This window comes from Melozone crissalis, unplaced genomic scaffold (assembly GCF_028551555.1).
Source record: "Melozone crissalis strain CALT ecotype California unplaced genomic scaffold, PUWL_Pcris_2 ptg000088l_1, whole genome shotgun sequence".
In the NCBI taxonomy this organism is placed as follows: domain Eukaryota; kingdom Metazoa; phylum Chordata; class Aves; order Passeriformes; family Passerellidae; genus Melozone; species Melozone crissalis.
This window is the reverse complement of record NW_026535865.1, coordinates 5,067,351-5,087,635: the sequence shown is the minus strand read 5'-3', so window position 1 is coordinate 5,087,635 and position 20,285 is coordinate 5,067,351. Positions and strand designations below refer to the sequence as shown.

Sequence of the window (20,285 nt, the reverse complement as noted above, 5' to 3'; positions counted from 1 at the left end):
GCCTTGGAACAGGATGGCATGCAGGCTCCAAGCCATCCAAGGCTCCTTGCACAGTGCCCAGCCAGCCTCATTTGTCAGGACAGACACAGCATGCGGGGATTTGAGCCGCGGTTTTCTTCATAACAAGCAGCTCAGGTGTCCTAAAGCCAGGGAAGGTCTCCAGCCACCAGCTTCCCCTCCACTGTGGGTTTCCCTGTGTGGGGGATCCCCGAGGACGTGCACAGGGGTACTCATGGTGCACAGGTCTCTCCTGCTGCTCGTGCTCACAGAGCTCCACATGTACAACAGGTAAGGACAGGGACTGACACCCCTGCAGCCAGGTGCCCACGATGCAGCCATGGTGCCCCTGGCCATGCACACACATCCCACTTGTGCAGGAGCACCTGGACATGCAGGACTGTCCCTGTCCATGCACACACATCCCAGTTGACCTGGACATGCAGAACTATCCCTATCCATGGACACACATCCCACTTGTGCAGGACACCTGGCCATGCAGGACTGTCCCTGTCCATGCACACACATCCCACCTGTGCACCAGGACATGCAGGACTGTGTCTCTATCCATGGACACACGTACCTCATTCATGCAGGACACCTGGCCATGCAGAACTGTGTCCCTATCCATGCACACACATCCCACTTGTGCAGGAGCACCTGGACATGCAGGGCTGTCCCTGTCCATGCACACACACCCCCCATTCATGCAGGACACCTGGCCATGCAGGACTGTCCCTGTCCATGCACACACATCCCACTTGTGCACCACGACATGCAGGACTGTGTCTCCATGTATGGACACACACCCCACTTGTGCAGGACACCTGGCCATGCAGGACTGTGTTCCCTGTGCAGGTCAGGCAGTCCCAGGCTCTCCCCATGCAGACACACGATGCCACAGGCACAGTCCCACTCTGCCACAGGCCCCACCAAGGCTCCCATGCACGAGCAGGACACGTGCCCAGGGCATCCCTGCGCCCATGCTGGGACACTCAGCTCCGGCCGTGCCCACTCCCACACGTGCACTCGGGACCCTGCTCCCACTCCCTTACATTTCACCGTGATCTGGGCCACGGCTTCTATGACTCCCAGGCTGGACATGGCCACGCAGGTGTAGTTGGCAGAGTCCTTGACGTCCGTGAGCTCCAGCACGTTCCTGCCCACGGGCATGTCATCCTCGGGCGTCAGGTCCTCTGCTCCCTGCATCCACTTCACGTAGGGCATGGGCGACCCCACGGCCACGCAGGTGATGTTGACGTTGCCCCCGGGCATGATTTCATGGCTGACAGGGAGGATGGAGAAGCGAGGGGCCACACGGCGAACTGTGGACGAGACGCACAGAGGTAACAAAAAAACAAAACGGAAAAGCAAAACCAAAACAAACGAACGAACAGAAAAAACGAAGAGGGAAAAAAAATAAAAATTCAAAATAAAAAAAAAAAAAAGAAAAAGGAAAGGAAAGAAAAGAAAGGAGAAAAAGAAAAAAGAGTAAAAGATAATTTAAATATAGATGGGGTTTGTCACAGTTTATTTTCTTCCTTCATTAAAAACAAAACAAAAAGGCAAAGAAATTAAAAAATCAAAAACCGAAAACCAAAAAAATAAACTCCAAATAAATTCGTACTTCACAAACAATATATAGAATATAGACATAAAAGCGATATTTCATAGCAACAGGGTTCCATTGATCAAGATTAGACCCATCACAGCACAGATAAATACACAAAAATTTATTAGCAATTTCTCATCTTTACTGGCAAGAGCTGGCATGGCGAGAGCCCAAACTTCTCCTCCGTGGCCTCTGGGGCCCCCAGCTCCCCGCTCCACACCCCAGGAACCTGCTCCTCCCTCTCTCTCCCCTGGGGTCTGGGTCCTGACCCCCTTCTCCTGAGGAACAGCCCCTGCACCAGCACCCGGCGTGGTCCAGGTGCCCCCTCCAGAGAGGGGCCCTCTCCCACCCGGGGCTGCCGCAGATGTGGGGTGGGGGGCCAGGAGAAGGTTGGGATGGGGATGGAAACTTCTCAACGTTTTGCCTTGTTGGACCCAGAGAATTCAACAAAGAGAGAAGGATCGCATCCCCAGATTCCAGACGCTCCACTTGAGAAGTGAAAGGCAAAAGGATAAATGAGGGAGGAGAGGGAGTCCCCGGAGCGGGACAGAATTTGGTTGGTGTCTGCGTGTGAGAAGCGTCCAGGGGAACACAGCCCCCCTGGAGCGAGAGAGAGTGTGGAAAAGATGAGAAACTCTAATGAAATTTTTGTGGTTTTCGGGTATAGAAACCCTAACGAAGCCTCTTTAAGATCTGACACGGTTCCATCGATAGATGCAGCTCTCAGAGTCACAAACATCATGCAAAATAGGTAAAAAAGAGAGAGAGAGAAAGAGAGAAAGAGAGAGGAAAATGCAGAGAAATATAATTTCTGGGCGGTAGCAAATGCCCACATGGATACTGGATAGAAAGTGAGCGACAGAGAAAGGAAGGAAGACCAGGAGAAGGAGAACGGGAAGGGAGAAAGAAGAGAGAGAGAGAGGGAGGGGAGGGGGAAACCCACTTTAATGCTGCATACTTTTTCTAGCTGATGTGACTCAATGTGGTGGCTCACATTGTCACATCTCAGCCCTGGCGGAATAATAAATAGAATAGAATTAATAAGAAAAACAAGGTAATGAAACTTTTAACGTTGAGAAAACAGTGACATGTTCTGTGCATCTCCTTAGCAGAGAGGTGGATGCAGCTTCCAGACCTTACACAGGAAGAACATGGACGCAAAGGGGAGGCTGTGGTTTCCTTGGCTCCATTTTCTGAGCTGCCTGGGCTGGCTGGAGGGATGCTGGGTGCCCTTCCTTAGGGGGGAAAGCAGGGGAATGGACAAAGGAGAATGTGTGTGGATCAGAGAGGGTCTAAGGAGGGGGCTGAAGGCAAGGTCTCCTCCCACAAGAAAGACAAAAGGATACAGGACCTGGGGAAAATGCAGGAACTGCAGCAGCTGGAGGGGAGCAGGGGTGCAGGGTTCCTCCAGCTCCAGGGACAGCCATGCAGGAGCTGCCACAGGCAGGGTGGGCAAGGGGCAGGAGGGTCTGGGGGGCTGAGAACTCCCTGTTCCTGCTGTCTGTTCCCAGGTAACCTCTGCATAACCTCTCCAAAGCTTGGTGGCTTTGCCTCATGCCAAAGCAAAGCAAAGGAGAGCAGGGCTGAGCCTGCCATTGTCCCTCCCAGTGCCTTCAGATGTCCCCTGGAACTGTCTTGGGGCTTGCTGGTGTTTGTCTTGCAGCTTTGTGGATCTTTTCCAAGGGGAAGGGCACTGCCAGGAGAGGCTGTTTGTTGTTTAGTGGGGCTTTGGCAAACAAAAGCCAACTGCAGCCCCTGCAAGGTGACAAGGGACATTGTCACAGCAAGGTCTGCTCTCCCCATTGGGCTGTGAGACCCTTCTCTGTGAGAACCCGTAGCCAGGAACAAGCACTGGGAGGCAAGGAAGAGAAGACTTCCAGACTGGTGGCATTAGGAGCTCAGAGGGGACAAAGGGGATTCCTGCATGCAGGGACTTGCAGAGAGAACAGGGGACATGCCCTCAGCTGGGAGGAGGATGGGGATGTGGAGGGAGGGGCTGCAAGCTCACCTGGCCACTGACACTAGAAGATGATTTTCTAGCTGCAGAAAGGTGTAGGGAGGTGTTTGTTCCAGCTCTGGCTCAAAGGATCAGGCAAGCTGCTCCTTGCTCCCTCCTGCCACTGGGGAGAACACTCAGCCCTAGCCACGAGGGTGCACCCCTGTTTCCCACTCCATCCTGCTTCCCACTGCTCCCAGAAGTTCCACACTTCAGAAAATGGAGCCAGGTGGAAACCACACCTGTCACAGTCTGAGACAAGATGGAAAGAACTCGGAAAGAAACAAGTGGGGTCAACATGCAGACAGATCTTGGGGTGGGGATGACTCTTCTGAGGGGGGGCTGGTAGGTGACCTTCTGGAGAGGGGAGGCAAGGTGGGAAAGGTGAGGAGGAATGGGGAGACACGTCCGGACAGGATCCGGGCAGCAAACAGCATCAACAGCAACAAACAACGGCAGGTGGGATGCAAACACTGAGTTGTCATGGGAACAGAACAAGACAATTAATCCAAACCGAAGCTAATCGCAAAGAAATGAAACCCAACTGAAAAAGAAAGGGAAAAAATAAAATAAAATAAAATAAAATAAAAAAACAAGAAAAGAAAAAGAAAGAACAAACCAGAATTTAATAACTGAAAAGCATCATCTGATGTAGGGCGGAGTGCTGAGAATCGGAGTCTGAAGGGAACCCACTGTTCCTGCCTGTGGTTTTGGGCAGGGAAGGAGAAATCCACTCACAAAACACAAGCTCAGGGGCTGCACAGAGCATGTTCCCAAAAAGCTGCAGAGCAGCCCTGCCCTCCTCCTGACAGCTCTCAGGGTGCAGGTCAGCCCTGGGGTCTCAGGGATCCTTACTTTGGGCTGGTTTAGTGGCGTTTCTCACCCTCCAAGGGAAGCACCCAGCACCTTTGGATGCCAGCCCTCAGCACCACCCCTTCCACAAGGAGGGAGAATTTGGATTAGGGCTGATACGAGCCCAAAACAGGCAGCAGCACTTCCTTGGTGCATCCTGGTTTAAAAAAAAACTAAACTCTCCTGTGTGCACAGATATACCAACATCCACACACTGATCTAGGATGGGAAAAGAACTCCTGTTAAATGTTGAGGACCTCAGAGAGTCCCCTGGATACAGCCCTGCTGTGAAAACCACAATAAGGCACAGGGTTCATCTCTGGCTACCCAGAGCCATCAGGCTGCTGCTTATTTTAATTGCTGTAACATTTGCATTTGGCTGGAGACGGGGAATTTGTCAAGCTGAGAATCTCTGGGTCAGCCTTTAGGTCAAGGCTCAGGAGAAGGAGAGCTGTGGTGGAAAGGAAGCTGGAGATGGAATCAAGACCAATTCCAGCTCTGGGTCCAGCTCCACAGCAGCTGAAGGAGGGGAATTTCACAAGAAAAAAATCAGGTGAAGAGATCCCTTCCATTTTGCTATCCAGCGCCTTCAAAGGATCGGGAAGAACAGAACTGCCCTCTCTGGAAAGGAAACATTGGGATGGGGCAGTCAGGGCTCTGCTTTATAAACACTTTCCTAATAACACTTTTCCCAGTTTCTGGTGCAAGAAGGACCTTCCCTGAGTTCCAGGGGTGTTTGGTTTCCAGGCCAGCTTTGGCAGACCCCGCATGCGTACACGGATGTGCATGCTCCATGTGCAACAGCTCCCGACAGACACACACAGGCAGGCACACACAAACAGACATTGTCCATGGCCAAAAAACTCTCAGGAGCTTTTTTTTCAAACAAGGATACAGCTTGTTACAGAGAGAACCAGATTCCAGGACTGGAGCTGGATGTTTGGGATGCAATTAAATTATTTCAATGCAGAGAAGCCATTTCAGAGGCACAGGAAAATTTTGTAAGTGCAGTTAGTTATGAGTCTGTTTAACTGTTGGATAAGCATTTCACACTGCAAATCTGCACCCCAAATTGTGCTCTCCTTTAGAAACAGAACAGATCCATAACTTTTCACACCCTTGGGAAGCCAATTGGTTTTGTTGCTGCTCATGGAGGCAGAGATTGACCCAGTTTGTGTTCTGTGAGTGGCATTTTTGGCTTTTTTTGGTCCCAATCAGCATGGCTCAGGTTCCCCACCACCACTCAGGGTCCACAAGGTGAGAGGTGTTTTTGCAAGATTTACAGACCTGATTGGAAGAAACACTGGGAGGTCCAGGGTTGACTTTTGCAACACCAAAATCCATCCTTAAAATGTGTTCCCATGATGCTGCTAATGAGAGAAACCTGAGGACCAACCAGTTTGTGCTGAGGAACCCCACCAGCTGCTCTTTTAAAGCCCCTTCCAGGTTCCTTCAGAGAGAAAAAATGTTGGAGGAGGAGCGAGGTGGGGAAAGGAGAATGTCCTGGACAAGAACCTGTCACTTCAAACCCCGATTCACATTAAACCAACTCAAAGAGAAATGCATCTTATACCTTAAAGGAGAAATCAATCGAAAAAAGGAAACGAAAGAAAGTGAAGTGACTGGTTGAAAGCACCAAACAAAACCAAATGGTATTAAACATTTTGACACTCAGCAAGCTGCTGCTCCAAATGAGGTGAGAAGGCGGACATTATTGGCCATTTTGGGGAGACAGGAGTCATTCCGTCTTGCTCCAAAATGAGGAGGGGTAGGGGAAAGGGTGCCAAAATAATGTGCAGCCTCTACATTATTAGTGAAGCTTAGATTACACCTGTCCTCCCCTCCCAAATGTGGTCTGTCCCTGCCCCTGCGTGTCCGTGCAGCCGCCTCTGCCTCTCCCTGTCCCAATTCCAGGCTCATTCCCCTGGGCTGAGACCTTTTGGGCTTTGGATTTCCGACCTCTGCCCCTCCACAGGACGAGAAGCTTCCCTCCTCCTGCCCATCTCCTTCCTCATTTCCTTCACAGCAAAGAAAATAAATACGTAAATAGGTAGATAAATAAAGAATGAGACCAAGGCTTGGATTTGGTCTGGAGGAAATCCATTACCTTCCCAATAATTGTTACTTTTCACTTAAAAAAACCACATTAGCTGAGCGACAGGCTGGCTGAACATCTCTGGTCTTTTGCAATTCTTTTTTTTGTTTTTCCTGTTGTTTTTTTACAGGATTGAACAGAAAATAATCAGAATCCAATTGTTTTTCACGCAGCTCTGTAATTTTAAACACAGACTTGACTGGTTTAGTTTTTGTTATTTTAATTTGACAAGGTGTAATCTAATTTTTTCCCCTAAAACAAAGAGAACAGCGATGCAAAAGGTGTAAGAGACACAGGCAGGCAGAGATTTCGAGATCAGTACAGCACAGTGTTCCTGCAAAGTGCCCTCTATAGAGAGATAGTCATGTATATACATAGATATATACACAGTTTGGATTTTTTTTTGATTGTTTTTTTTTGGGGGGGTGGCTTTTTGTATCCATTTCCATTTCCTGATACCCTTGAGAAATCCTTCTGCAGAAACACAGTGAAGTTTTTGTTTGATTTGTTTGGTTTGGAACTAGAATTTCAGAGCTGAGGACACCCCAAACACGGACAGGGCGCTCCCCCACCCACAGAAATGCTAAAATAACCCTTTAAAATCATCCCAGAACTCTCCATCCCTCAATTTTAGCACCTGGAAACTGGGCACTGCAGAGGCAGCTGTACAGCCCAGTGGTGGTTCTGCCTCCCTCCTTCTCCATTGAAGAATTTATCAATCTAGTCTAAAAAGATATTAAAATTCCTACAGTTTAAAATACCAATGACTGCTTTGACCTTGTGGCTATTTGTTAAATCTCTAGTGCATGTGGAATTATTTCCTTCAACCTCTAAATGGGACTGAAAGGGAAAAAGCTCAGCAATGGTTCCACCTGGAACCAACCAGCAGCTCTGGTCTGATGGCCAAATTATTCATGTGCCAAACTTAACCCAGGCTACAGGCTAAATTATTGCTTAAATTAGTCACATTTTAATCTATTTTGAAGCTTTATTTCCTGAGGTGCTCGGCACACTATCCCTGCCCTTTCTGGGGGTTTTATTTTAATTGATTTCCACTAGTTCAGCTCTTACATGTTTTGCCCTGGCCTGGTTTCATCTTTGGTCTCTCAATGAGCTGAGGTTTTCCAGAGAGCCTTGGGAATGTTCTCAGCAGGGCCTGGGCTGCAGAACCTGGCTGGGGGTGACAAAGCTCGTGCTGATGGTGACAAGCAGAAAAGACAGGGCCTGAGCAGGCACTGGGCTGCTTTAAATGCCTGCTGAGCCATTCACAGCTCCCTGGGCTGGAAAAGAGCAGAGCCACAAGGAGCTGGAGCAGAGAGCAGGAAGGATTATCCCTGCAGCATCCCAACTGCTGCCTTTTGTACCTCCTGACAGGGGCCCACTGTGTGAAAATAGGGGAAAATTCTTCATTCTGCTACATTCAACCACAACAAGGCATCCTGTACTGGCAGCAGCAGCTCTGCACACTCAGGGGATCTGAAACTCGGCCCCCACAGCTCATCCCTCCTTCCTCTGGGACACGGAGGAGCACAGGGACACGAGGTCCTCACACACAGGGCTCCATCCCAGCCAGCAGCTGGATTTTGGGATCAAACCATAACAATCAAGGCGGCCACCTGCAGCTTCCCAAATTAAGAGGAGAGCTGCAAAATAATCCATTTCCAGGGGGCAAAGCAGCTCTGGCCACAGGCCCAGGCTGAGGGGGCACAGGCCCAGGCCGAGGGGACACAGATCCTGGCTGAGGGGACACAGATCCTGGCTGAGGGGACACAGGGTCTTGCCTGAGGGGACACAGATCCTGGCTGAGGGGACATAGGCCCAGACTGAGGGGACACAGGCCCTGGCTGAGGGGACACAGATCCTGGCTGAGGGGACATAGGCCCAGACTGAGGGGACACAGGACCTGGCTGAGGGGACACAGATCCTGGCTGAGGGGACATAGGCCCAGACTGAGGGGACACAGGCCCTGGCTGAGGGGACACAGATCCTGGCTGAGGGGACACAGGCCTAGGCTGAGGGGACACAGATCCTGGCTGAGGGGACATTTGTCCTCTCTGGGGTAATGGCTGAGCCTCCCACATGGTTCCTGAATACAAACAAAAACACCACAGAATGTTTTGGGCTGGAAGGGACCTTAAATCCCAGCCAGTGCCACCTCTGCCACAGCAGGGACACCTTCCACTGTCCCAGGCTGCTCCAAGCCGCATCCAGCTGGCCCTGGGCACTGCCAGGGATCCAGGGGCAGCCTCTCAAACATCACCATGGGCAGACAGCTCTTTGCAGGATTTTGAATCCATCCTTTCCTGCAATCACTATGGGCCACAAGTCTGATGGCACTTGTGTCCCTGGGGATACAGAGAAGCATCCAAGCAGACTTTTGAAAGCCAGGTGAGCCCATAAAAACCAGGATTCCCACCAAGACACTGGCTTGCCCCTAGAGCTGCACCCATCTTTTCACCAGCCACAGGTGAACCCTGGGCAGGTGGCTCAGCCTAAACTGCCACACACCTGGGCTGGTGGCAGAGATCACCTCACCTGCTCCTGACCTGCCTTTGTGGTCTCCAGAAAGAAGCTTCTGCCTCTGCCCTCTGTTAGCACTCTGTTATTTTGGACCATGGCATGATCTGAGCTGCAATAAACACACGAGGCAAACCCTGCACCAATAATTTCAAGCCCATGCCCATGGTTTGGGTTGGAAGGACCTTAAAGCCCATCCTGTTCTCCCAGGGCACCTTCCACTAGACCAGGCTGCTCAGAGACCATAACCTTGGCAAACCACACAACCTCTTCTAGCCAGGTATCAAGTCTCTATTTCCTCACCCAGTGTCATTCCAGCCTATCATGATTACATCCCATTTAGCTTTAGTTTATTGTTGTTGATGTCATTATCATTACTTTTATTTTTATTGGCTCTTAAGGAAGAATTTAATCTTCAAGCCTTCTCAGATCACAAGAGATTCTTAGCAGCAGCAGTGCAGTTTGGCCATGTTAGAAATACTTTATAAAAGAGAAAATAAACAAATAAAAAATAATGGTGTATAAATCCCTTTTTAATTGCACCTAAATCCTGAAACTCAAACTCCTAGTCATGAAGGAAAATCCTGTAATTAGGAGTGATTATCACCTTTTAGTCCTAGGCAGGAGGGAGGTGGGATGGGAAAACCTTATTTCAAATGCTATTCCTTTTTCTTTTTTTAAATAGAACAAGCATTTTTTTTTCCTTTTTTTCCTTTAAAAAGAGCCTTGGGACTGAGGGATGTTTTTTTGGCTATTGTTGGCATCCAAGTCAGAAGAGCCACAGCTGGTCTCTTCCCAGAGAATTCTCAAGAGAGCAGCATTTGGGAGTGGTACCCTGGTACCTATGGGGAGGGAGGAGACTCAGAAGGGGAGGGGAGAATACCAGCACTGAGGGTCCGAGCACTGAAATCTCAGCATTTTAAGAAAAAAGAGAAGGACAGACAGAGAGAAAGAGAGAGAGAGAGAGAGAAAGAGAGAGACAGATACTGTGTCAATACTGCACTGGATTTCTCAAAAAATCACACAGCTTTAATACCTGTGCCCTAGGAAAGCCACTCCTTTGGTAGCTGATTGAGAGGTGGGGACTGGCAGGAGAGGGAAAGGCATAGCCAGGGAAGGGCTGGCATTCTGCACAGGGGAAGCACCAAGCACCACTGGTACCACTGACACACTGCAAACCCCCTGTTCACTCTCCCATGTGCCTCACCCGCTCGGGATGCACACATGGGAGGCAACAGGAGCTTCTTGGGGATAAACAGGGAGATGAGAAGAGGGAAAAGAGGCATTTTCAGCTCCAATGTCACTGGCCAGATTGCTGGTTGCTGTTTGCAATAGCTGCAGCTGCCAGATGTGCCCCGGCACTGTCGCAGTGCCTGCACAGCTGCACTTCTCCTTCAGGAAGGAGGCTCTGCCTTTGCTGGGCTGGGTTTTGAGGTGCCTGCACCAGGCAGCAGTGGGTAAATCCCAGAAGGGAGCAGGACAGTGGGGAGAGGCAGAGCCAGGAGGCAGCTGCCCTTCCCTCCCAGCCCTCCCAGGACGAGGTGTCACCTCCTCCACGGGATTCTGCCTGGGGCTGGGGCTCTGCTTGCACTCGAGGGTGCTTCAGGAGGGAGCAGAGTGGGATTTGGGATCAGCAGCTCTCTGTCAGCGCCCTGCTGGGCTGACAGCTCCTGGTGTTACTGGAGGGAACTGGGCAGTGACCAGTGAGTGAGCTCCCACGGCTGGGGAAGCCTCTGGAGCAGGGTCAGGGCTTTTCTTTGTGTGAACAAGAGCCACACCTCAAGAAATAAATAAGCAATAACGTGACCCAGGGTCTGCTCTAACTCTTGGAATGACCCCCTGGGTTCTCACCATCTTTTCCACTTCCCAGATCCCTCCCTCCCCCAAAACAAAGGCTTGTCCCAAATAGCAGGGCTTCCATGGACAGGCGTTAGAGCTGTGTGACTCCTTTCCTCCTGCAGGGATTGAGGAGTTCAGTTACCACCGGGTGGGCAGGAACACTGGCTTCTCACAATGCGTTTGGAATAAACTACAGCACAGCATAACCAATCAAAACAGAAACAGGAAATCAAGAGAAAGCAAAAAACCCAACAGAACCAAAAAATTTGGAAAGTAAGAGTAAATCCACTTCAAAGAAACCAGAATTGTAGAACGGAAAAGAAACGATACATATTTATATATCGAAAAAAAGAATTCATAATTAATTTAAAAAGTGGCATGCAAAGAAGATTGTTACATTCTCCTATCATGCATCAGGCCCAATGTCCAAACGGCAAGGTAACCATGACGACAAAAAAGTGCAAGAACTCAGCAACATTACCAAAGGATGCATAGAGAGGCCCACAATGCAACTCAACTCATCTCCGTGAGACCCGGGAATGCGCGGGTCTCGCTCATCTTAAAGATTTCTTGCTTTTTCTCTTTTCATTTTTTAAATTTTTTTTTTTCATTTTTTTTTTTCTCTTACGAATGTAAAAATGTGGGTAAAGAAAGTAAAAAAGAAAAAAACCACACCAACCTTCTCGTAGCTCTGAGGGATGTTAAGGGGGTTTGATGCGGAACACAATGACATGAGGAGAAGAGAAAAATAGGGGAAACACAGAGAGAGTAAAAAAAGGCCTTCTCAAGGCTGTCAGCTGCAAATTGATTGATTTTTTTTTTTTCTCTTAACCAAAATAAAAAGAAAGGAAAAAAAAATGAAGATAGTAACGACCCTCTTTCCTGCCTTCCTAACGCTCCCCCTCCCATCCCTTTAAGCCCAACCAAGCTCCGCAGGGAGGCCAGGCTGGGAGCAATCCTAGCTCAGGGTTAGCCCCACAGGGGTGCTGAGCCCAGGCAGGATTCTCCCTCCCTGCAGTCCCTCTGCTCCTCGGAGAAGGGGAGCGGAGCCCCCGGGCAGAGCAGCCCCCCGGCCCCACACCCAGCCCTGCTCACTCTGCCTCCACCATGGGACTGAATAAGGAGAAACAGAAATAATTAGAAGAAGGAAAAAGAAAAGCAAAAAACCAAACCAAACCATTTCCTTGCAATGTTCAAACTTACAACTCCTATCCCAGGTGGTCTATAGAGACAAGCATGTTATGGGAGAAACAAGTCAATTGGAAACACAAGAGTGCTCGAGACTCTTTTAAAACAAAACAAAAAAAAAAAAAAAAAAAGGGAAGAAAAATGTGCATGAACTCTCCCTCCCACCAAAGCAAATCCATTTCAGAAATTTGTTACCTTTCCACGATATTAACACACAAGAAACAAGGAATTAAACAGCATGAAAAACACCCAAACCACAGGCCGAGCTGGCACACGCTGTGTTCTGCACTCTCTCGGCAGGTTAGTGCTGGTTTGCAGGCAGGCCCAGGTACACACGGCCTAACTGGGGTAGGAACAGGGCTATCACCACCTGGAGCCCTCTCATCCAGGTGTGGAGACAACACCGTGTTACAACCTTTGTCTCCTGGGTAGTTTCCGAGTGGCCAGAAAAGTAGAGGAAATTTAGAAACAAAACAATAATGAAAAATCCCCACATTTTTTCTGTTTCTTTTCTTTTTAGTTTTTGTTGTTTTATTTTTTTTAGAAAAGAACCCAAACCATTCCAGCTAAGCTGTCTGCAATGGATTCAGCCCTGAATTAGCATTGGATCCAGATTGACACTCCCAAAAGCGGAGTTTCGGGGGCCCAGGCGACAGGGCAAATTTCAAACGCAATTTTCCAGCTGGCCACAAAAGGCTATTTAAAAATTTAGCTTGGAAACATTAAATTATTAAAAGCCTTCTCTCCATGTGCATGTGATTTAGTGAGCGTGAGACACGAGAGAGAGAGAAAGAGAGAGAGAAAGGAGTGCACACAGGAGCATGGCTCTGCATTGGACTGCAGATTAACGTGAGTGTAGGTGGGAGGCGCCTCCTCTGTCGATGGGATGGAAATGGGAACAGTTTGCTGGGATGTAACTTTTCTTTTTTCCTCCCAACAGCATTTTTCTTTTTCTTTTTTTAATTTTTTTTAAATCGAGAAGGACCAGCCCTGCTCTCTCATTACCAGAAGGGCTTTTGCTGTGGAAAGATGTTAAACCGAAGCTACACACAAAATATTACAGGTCAGAGAGATTAAAATAAGAGAAAGTGGAGAGGCTGTTGGCCCAGGGGGTGGGAGAACATCGAGGGGACATGGAGCAGAAGCCAATCCCCTGTCATCTGTTCCCCTGCTGCGGGGTGAAGGGGGCTCAGGGATGGCTGCTGGTGTCCCCAGCTCTGTGCCCAAGGAACCAGGGACAAATTACTGCTGGCAGAGGGAAAAGCAGCTGGGACTGAGGGCAGCAGTGCCAATGCACCCTCCTGCTGCAATCTGGGGGCATCCAGGGACACAGAGGGGTCCTGCCCTCCTCTCACAGCCACAGCAGCAGCGCTGAGAGCAGGGATGCTTTGGGAGGAAGGGCAATTCCCTCTGGGGCCGAAGGGATTCTCTGCGGGCCGACCTGGCGCATTTTGGGGCGCGCTCTTTGACTCGGCCGTGGGTGAGCCAGCCCTGCAAGGATGCGGGGGGCAGCGGGGACCCCCCGAGCTGGGGAGGGCTGGGATGGGCCGGGAGGAGGAGGAGGAGGAGGAGGCTGAGTGCCGGTGAGCCGCTGTGCTCCCTACCTCTCACGTAAAGGTTAGCGGGGGACGAGTAGCGCACCCCGGCGCTGTTGCTGGCCACGCACTCGTACTTGCCCTGGTCCGTCTCCTCGCTGCTCTCGATCTGCAGCCCACCTGTGAGGGGACAAGACACGGCAGCACAGACACATCATCAGCCTCTGCTGGGGCTCTTTCCTCCCCCCGGGCTCACGCACGCCGGGACGGGAGAACAGAGCCCCCGCGGACCCGGCACGGTGAGAAAATGAAATTCTCCCTCTGTGCTGAGCGTTGCTCTTTGTCCTGAACTCATCAGCAAAGGCACCAAGTTTTTGTGGCTTCTGCAATGCAGGCGTTCTGCACCAGAACTCCCGAAATCAGCCTCAATAATCCATATTACTGTGATCCCCAGAAATCCATCAGCAGGCAGTTGACTTTCCCTTGCTCAATTTGAAGCAGTGACCATAAAAGTGAAAGGCTTTGTCACCCACTGCCTGGGGAATTTCTATCGCTGGTGCCTTTGTTTTGTGCCCAATACCTGCTCCTCAGGAAGCCTGCTGGAGATAAGAGCCCCTGTGAAAAGCACCTTACTGATAGTAAATATTCCCCAGGGAAAACCCTGTAAATACTGCATTGGAACTTCAAAATTGCCTGCATGGTTTACATCATCTGGGCCAAAAGGATTAAGGCTTTTCTTAAACTTGTATATTATTGCAGGCTACAAGAATATATCCAGAGCCCAAACTAAAGATTCCTGTCAGCAAATATGCAGAGAGATGCAGCATGGAACTACATGGAAGAAAATTGCCTCATTTACCTCAGAAGGCTTCATCCCTGCAAAACTCCAGTTAAAATACATACTACATAAATAATTCAACAGGCTCTCAAATGTTTTATGTATTAGGAGTACATGATTATACTACAGATATGGACAGAGCTCACATGTGGTAAGACTCAACTCCCATCTCTGGAAAAAAAAAAACCCCACCTAAATATGAAAACCAAACAATTCTAGCTCAGTGTAATAGTATTGATAAAATCTTAAGTGAGAGGAGTGCAAATGAGATCATTGTTGGTTGCAGATAGAGCCTTTTCAGGAAGGAGAAAGCAGTGTGCTCACAGAGGAGGACACAGAGCTCACGTTCCTCTGCGTGTGCGTGGGTGGGAACGATGCTGGTGGGGAGATGTGGGGCTGGGAGAGCATTTGGGACAGGGCTGGGGTGTGAGTGCAAGTCCCCACAGCATCCCCTGTGCCTGGGAGCTCTCCCAAAGGCAGAACAGAGGGAATTAAACCCCAAAAAACCCCACCCAGAGCAGTAAACCAAACAAAACCCATTCCAAAAGAATCTGTGGGTATTTCAGCACAACGGGAGTTAAAACCCAGACTGGCTGGAGCTTCCCACTGAGCACCCAGCTGAGCATTTTTCATATGGAATTACAGCTCCAGCTCTGCTGTTGGAGAGCTCCACTTGGGTGGAAAGCTGCTGGTGAGTTTTCCCAGAAATTTCTGTTAATTTGGACAAATCTGTGGGTTGTTTCCATCGGTTCCTGATCCATTTTCTGTGCTGCTCATGAGCATCACTGCTCTGAGAGTACCCAGGGGAGGTGAAGCCTCACTCCAGAGCAGGAAGGGAACCAAGGACTGCAGTGAGCAGCTTTCCCTGGGGAACAGGGACTCACCCCTCCCTCCCTGCCCACTCCTCACCCCTGCTGGTCAAGGCAATGGCAGAAATGAGGCTGCAGAGAGGGTGAGGAGTGTTCAGCACTCGTCAGGAACCAGCAGACGCGATGTGTGGAAACGTAAATCTCACCTACAGCACCTCCTGTTGCTTTTACCAGCAGAGAATTATGGAATTCTAAATGTGCCAGTGGAGATGAAAACCAAAGCAGGGTCTTCCAAGGGGTGCACACCCAACCCCTCCTGCCTTTCAGCTTGAGGTCAATTTTTGACTCCATTAAAGAGACAGAGCAGAAGCTACTTACCGTGGATCTTTCCCAGAGAAACCTAAGGGTAAGAGAGTGGGGAGGAAGTGGAAAGAGGCTCTGGAGCCAAACAAATGAGTGGGCTGAGATGGTAAGTGCTGAAGATCTGCCTGAGCAAAGGACTGGAAAACTCCCATCACCATCAGCAGCTCGGGAGCACTTTGCACCAATCAAGAGAAAGCCCTAAGTATTTACCAAGCTTTGAGAGCATTTAATGCTCGAGATAAACTTCAGTCCCTCATAGTCCTGGAGAGATTAGCTCTTAAAACTCTGCCATAAATCTGAGGCAGCGCAGCCGGAGATGTTATTAGAATAACAGGATCAGTATTACTGTGCACCCAGCAAACAAAAAAGGACATTATAACCATAGATAAAATAAAGACAGGTATAAAAAAGAAATATCCAGAGGTGAAGCAGGACAAGGAAACGTAACAACAACACGGATCTGTACTGAGCAGAGGGCAATGAAACGGGATCTGTGTGGAGAGAAGTGTTTGGAGAGTGGGTGAGTGAGTGAGCTGGGGGTGTCTTACCTCGGATCGGTGTACCTTCTGCAAAGAAAACAAAGAAAATGAGTGAAATGACTGCAAAACCCCAAACACCTGCACTGCCCGTGGGAAAAGGACCTGAGGCAAGGAAGACAGTTCCCAGTAGGAAACTTCTCGGTCTGTCTCATCTTAAATTACAGGGCACTGAAGAGGGCTTGGGATACTTTAGCGGGGTGTCCTTTCCAGCAGCCCAATCCAGCTGGCTCCCGTGGCTCTTGGCTTCAAAAGGCTTCAGACTGGCTCCATTTTGGTGCAGGAATGTAAAGAAACCCCTCAGGCTCTCAGCTAACATCCCTATCTGCTGCTCACTGAACACATTTACCTTCCCCACTCCTGGGGACACAGGGCTGTGCTAGCCCAGGCAGAGAGAGGGACACGTGGGCACCTTGCAGCACATTATTCTGCAGGTTTGGTCCCACGTTGGCTAGCCCCAAACTTCAGCTCTTGGCCCAGATGTGTGAGCTCAGCGCCTGTGCTGCTCAGGACCTCTGGCCATCCCTCAGGGCACTCAAGAGGTGACAGGGCTACCTGGAACCTCCTGCAGTGGCTCTGGAGCCACCCTGATGCCAGTGAGGAGAGAAGAGCCCTGCTGCACTTGCCTGCTGGGTTATTTCATTCCAAGCCTGCTGGCTGCCTCTCCCCTGGGTTATCTCATTCCAACCCCTCCTGCTGTCTGTCAGTGCCCAGCCCCGGGCAGGGCTCCCAGGTGGGAGGGAGTGACAGTCAGGGTAAAACCCCTGTCCCCCACCTGGGCTGGCAAGCAAACCATCTTCCTTTGAAAACACGGCAGGTCCTTTTGCTCACAGTGGCATTCAGAACTTATCAGAGAAGGGGGTTTAGCTGGTGGGTTTTTTACCCCAATCCTGAGAACAGGGCAGATCCCGCAGGGCCAAGTTCTGCCTCTCGCCAGGGAGGGAAGCACGAGCTCCTCTGCAGTGGTGACACTGCTGCCACCCTGCAGCGCTCCCAGCCAGGGCTGCAGAGCACCTTAAATGACAAACACCAGCCTCTCACCTCCCCTCTCCCCTGGGGAGGAACAGCAGAGCTGTGATCCTGATTTACACACGGGGATAACTGAGGTAGAGGTGAAGCAACTTGCCCAAGGTCAGGGAGGGAAGACTGGCAGAGGCAGGAACAGGAGTCAAAGCCTCCCCCGTGCCAATCTTCTGCCTTAATCACCAAAAACCCCTTCCCTCCTTATCCTTCAGCCCTGCTCATCCTTCTGCTGCGGTTCAATCCTCCATTCTCAGGATAGAAGGTAAAAATATACAGATACTAAGTAGAGTTCACCTTTATTTTTCAAAGGAGCTAAGGGAACAGAGGCATTATAGTGTTAGGGATTAGACTCTAGTTAGACTCAGCTTCTAGTTATGAGGTTAGGTTATTAGCTAGAGAAAAGTTAGCATCTAGTTAGGGTTAGGAACTAGCTAAGGTTAATGAAGCAGGTTGTTAGCTCTCAGGACAAAGGTTGGAGAGACAGCGCTTGGAGGAGGTGGGGGAGCATGGCCTTGGGCAGACCCCCACCCAGGAGGTGGCAGGAAGGTTTAAAAAGCAAAAGAGAGAGAGAGAAAGCAGCAAAAGGTTATAGATCAATTCAGTGGAAATAAAAACAGCCTCTGATACATCCTTCTGTCTCAAAACTGGAGTGAAAATCTGCCATCTGTGGCACCAATATGGAACAATGCTAATGGGGAGAGGCTAGAGAAGGGGAAGAGATCCCAACATCACCCATGGCTCAAAAGCTTCTCTGGCCTTGGCTAAGCCTGGCAGTTTCCTGCAAAAAATTCACTCTAATTGACAGCAGAAACACGCTGGGAGTTAGAGCTGTGCAAGCCAAGGCACAGGATCAGCATTACCCTGGTGTCACTGCAGGCTGCCACTCCCTGAGCCCCTGGGATGGGGCTGCCAGAGCTCTGGGGACAGCCTGGCCTGGGGACAGCTCTGGGGGAGCAGGCAGTGCCACCCAGCTCTAAGCTGGCACACAGGGAGGGGCAGGACAGCTCTGGGATGAGCCCCACACCAGAACTGGGGTGAAATGGGCTCGGGCAGCACTGTGGGTGCGGCACAGACACAGATGGGAGATTTTCACTGCTGGAGTTTCACATCTAACCCAGCTCCACGTTCAACACAGGGGCAGCAGGAGGGCGCTGGAAGAGGATGTGCACTGGATTAATTATTCTGAGGGACTCTGAGAGGCCCTGGAGGGTTTGGTATGGGGGTGCAGGGGAGGCAGTCCATACCTGGTGTGCTGCACAGGGCAGGAGCACCTGCACGAGGCTGCCAGGTCTGGGGCACAGTGAGGGCACCTTTGCAGGACAACTACAGGGGAACAGCTCCCACTGGATGCTAACTTTGGGAGTAAAAAGCTGGTTCTGAGATGCTCCCTGCAGCCTTTTCACACTGCCTTGCACAGCCTCCCTGGATCTCCACATCTGCCTATCTGGGGCACATTTTGAGGCTGCATGAGCCCAGATGGACAGCCCAGGGTTCAGCAGCAGAGGCAAAAGGCAGCTGAAAGGCCTTGCCTCTGGATTGTAAAGGCCCAGGATGGTGCCAGGCAGAAATCCCTGTGCAGGCGTCCCCCTCTGTCCCTGGGGTCTGCTCTCCCACCAGCCCTGCCCTGCTCTCCCACAGGCTGAGCTGCCCACGGCTCCCCTGAGCCTGGGGAACAGGAGACGAGAGGACAGGCAGCATTGCCATGGCAATGGCAGAAAGCACATCCCCACCTTCTGTCAGCCACGTGTGGCAACATGTGTGTGCTGGGCTCTGTCCCCAGGGCTGCAGCAGCTCCTCTGCTCCACACAAGCAGGGTCCCTGCACTCTGCAGGGTGGCAGAGATGCAGCCCCACATCGCTGGGACCAAAATGGACTTGGCAGGGACAGGGACATGAGCTCTGGGGCAGGTCCTGCCTTTTGGGGTTCTTCCCTTCCTCAACCCTTCCCCTCTGGCCTGCGATTTACAGCTTCACTTTGGAAATGCTGCACTGTCACAGACATCTTTTATGGAAAATACTTTCCTTAGGATTTTTCCTCCTGAGAAGCTGGGAGGCCTCACGAACAAAATGCAAACAATGGTTATCTGCTGCTGTGGAATGCAACATGTAAATCTTTGATTAGCTCATGTTAGTTGTTTCTAATTAATGGCCAATCACAGCCCAGCTGGCTCAGACAGAGAGTCCGAGCCACAAGCCTTTGTTATCATTCTTTCCTATTCTATCCTTAGCTAGCCTTCTGATAAAATCCTTTCTTCTATTCTTTTAGTATAGTTTTAATGTAATATATATCATAAAATAATAAATCAAGCCTTCTGAAACATGGAGTCAGATCCTCATCTCTTCCCTCATCCTCAGACCCCTGCAAACACCGTCACACTGCACCCCCTATTCCTATTCTCCCTCCTCAAAATGCCAATAACCCCGTTAGATGTGAAACTCCAGGACCTCCTGCAGGTGTGAACACAATTATCACAGTTCCAGGGTACAAGCTATTGTGTAATTGGGGAATTCCAGGACAACTGTTGCTAAGATACCAAAAAAAAAAATCTATCCAATGTTAGGAGGTTGATATTTAGCTGTTATCTCTTTATACGGATAAATTAATTAGAATTAGTATTACTAGTCGTTTTTTTGGTTTTTTTTGTAGCCTGCAATACCCCTGCAGAAATTAATTTAGAGGGCAGAACATCCCTACTGAAAGAGTTAGTAGAACAAATGCAGAGCATGCCTCTCAAGAAGCTGTTACAAAGGAATTAGTTTAAAGGGCAAGGGTTACAAATCTGCACGTTAGCAGGTTTGGGGTTTTTTTGTTTGATTTAAAAAAATTTTTTTAATTGAACAAACTTACCAAAAGTCTCTGAATGTTAAATAAAAAGTGAAAAAAAAGAAAAGAAAAGCTTGTTATAGCCAGTTATTTAGCAAACAGAAGACACACACAAGACACAAAAGGTTTTAGTGTTTGAGTGCTGACGAAGGTGCTGAAGGCTGCCTCCCGTGTCCCCCCTAGATGGCAGCTGAGCAGAGGACATTGCCTTTGCCTTCTGCTTTAAATGTCCCAAGATAAGCAGAAATATCCATTTTCCAAG

The 20,285-nt window shown here is 49.8% G+C and overlaps 1 protein-coding gene across 8 annotated transcripts in view; it reads right to left on the bottom strand.

The window, feature by feature from the left end:
* PTPRS (protein tyrosine phosphatase receptor type S) overlaps positions 1 to 20,285 on the bottom strand; it is a 148,367-nt gene that overhangs the window by 45,854 nt on the left and 82,228 nt on the right. For 7 of the 8 annotated variants that reach the window (XM_054291111.1, XM_054291107.1, XM_054291108.1 and 4 more), the window contains exons 6-7: positions 13,701 to 13,811; positions 1,053 to 1,322 (exon numbers count right to left, since the gene is read on the bottom strand). In XM_054291111.1, the coding sequence (XP_054147086.1) occupies positions 1,053 to 1,322; positions 13,701 to 13,811 (381 nt within the window). Of the gene's footprint in view, positions 1 to 1,052; positions 1,323 to 11,587; positions 11,809 to 13,700; positions 13,812 to 20,285 lie in introns of those variants that run through there. The other variant, XM_054291112.1, reaches the window with a different exon arrangement.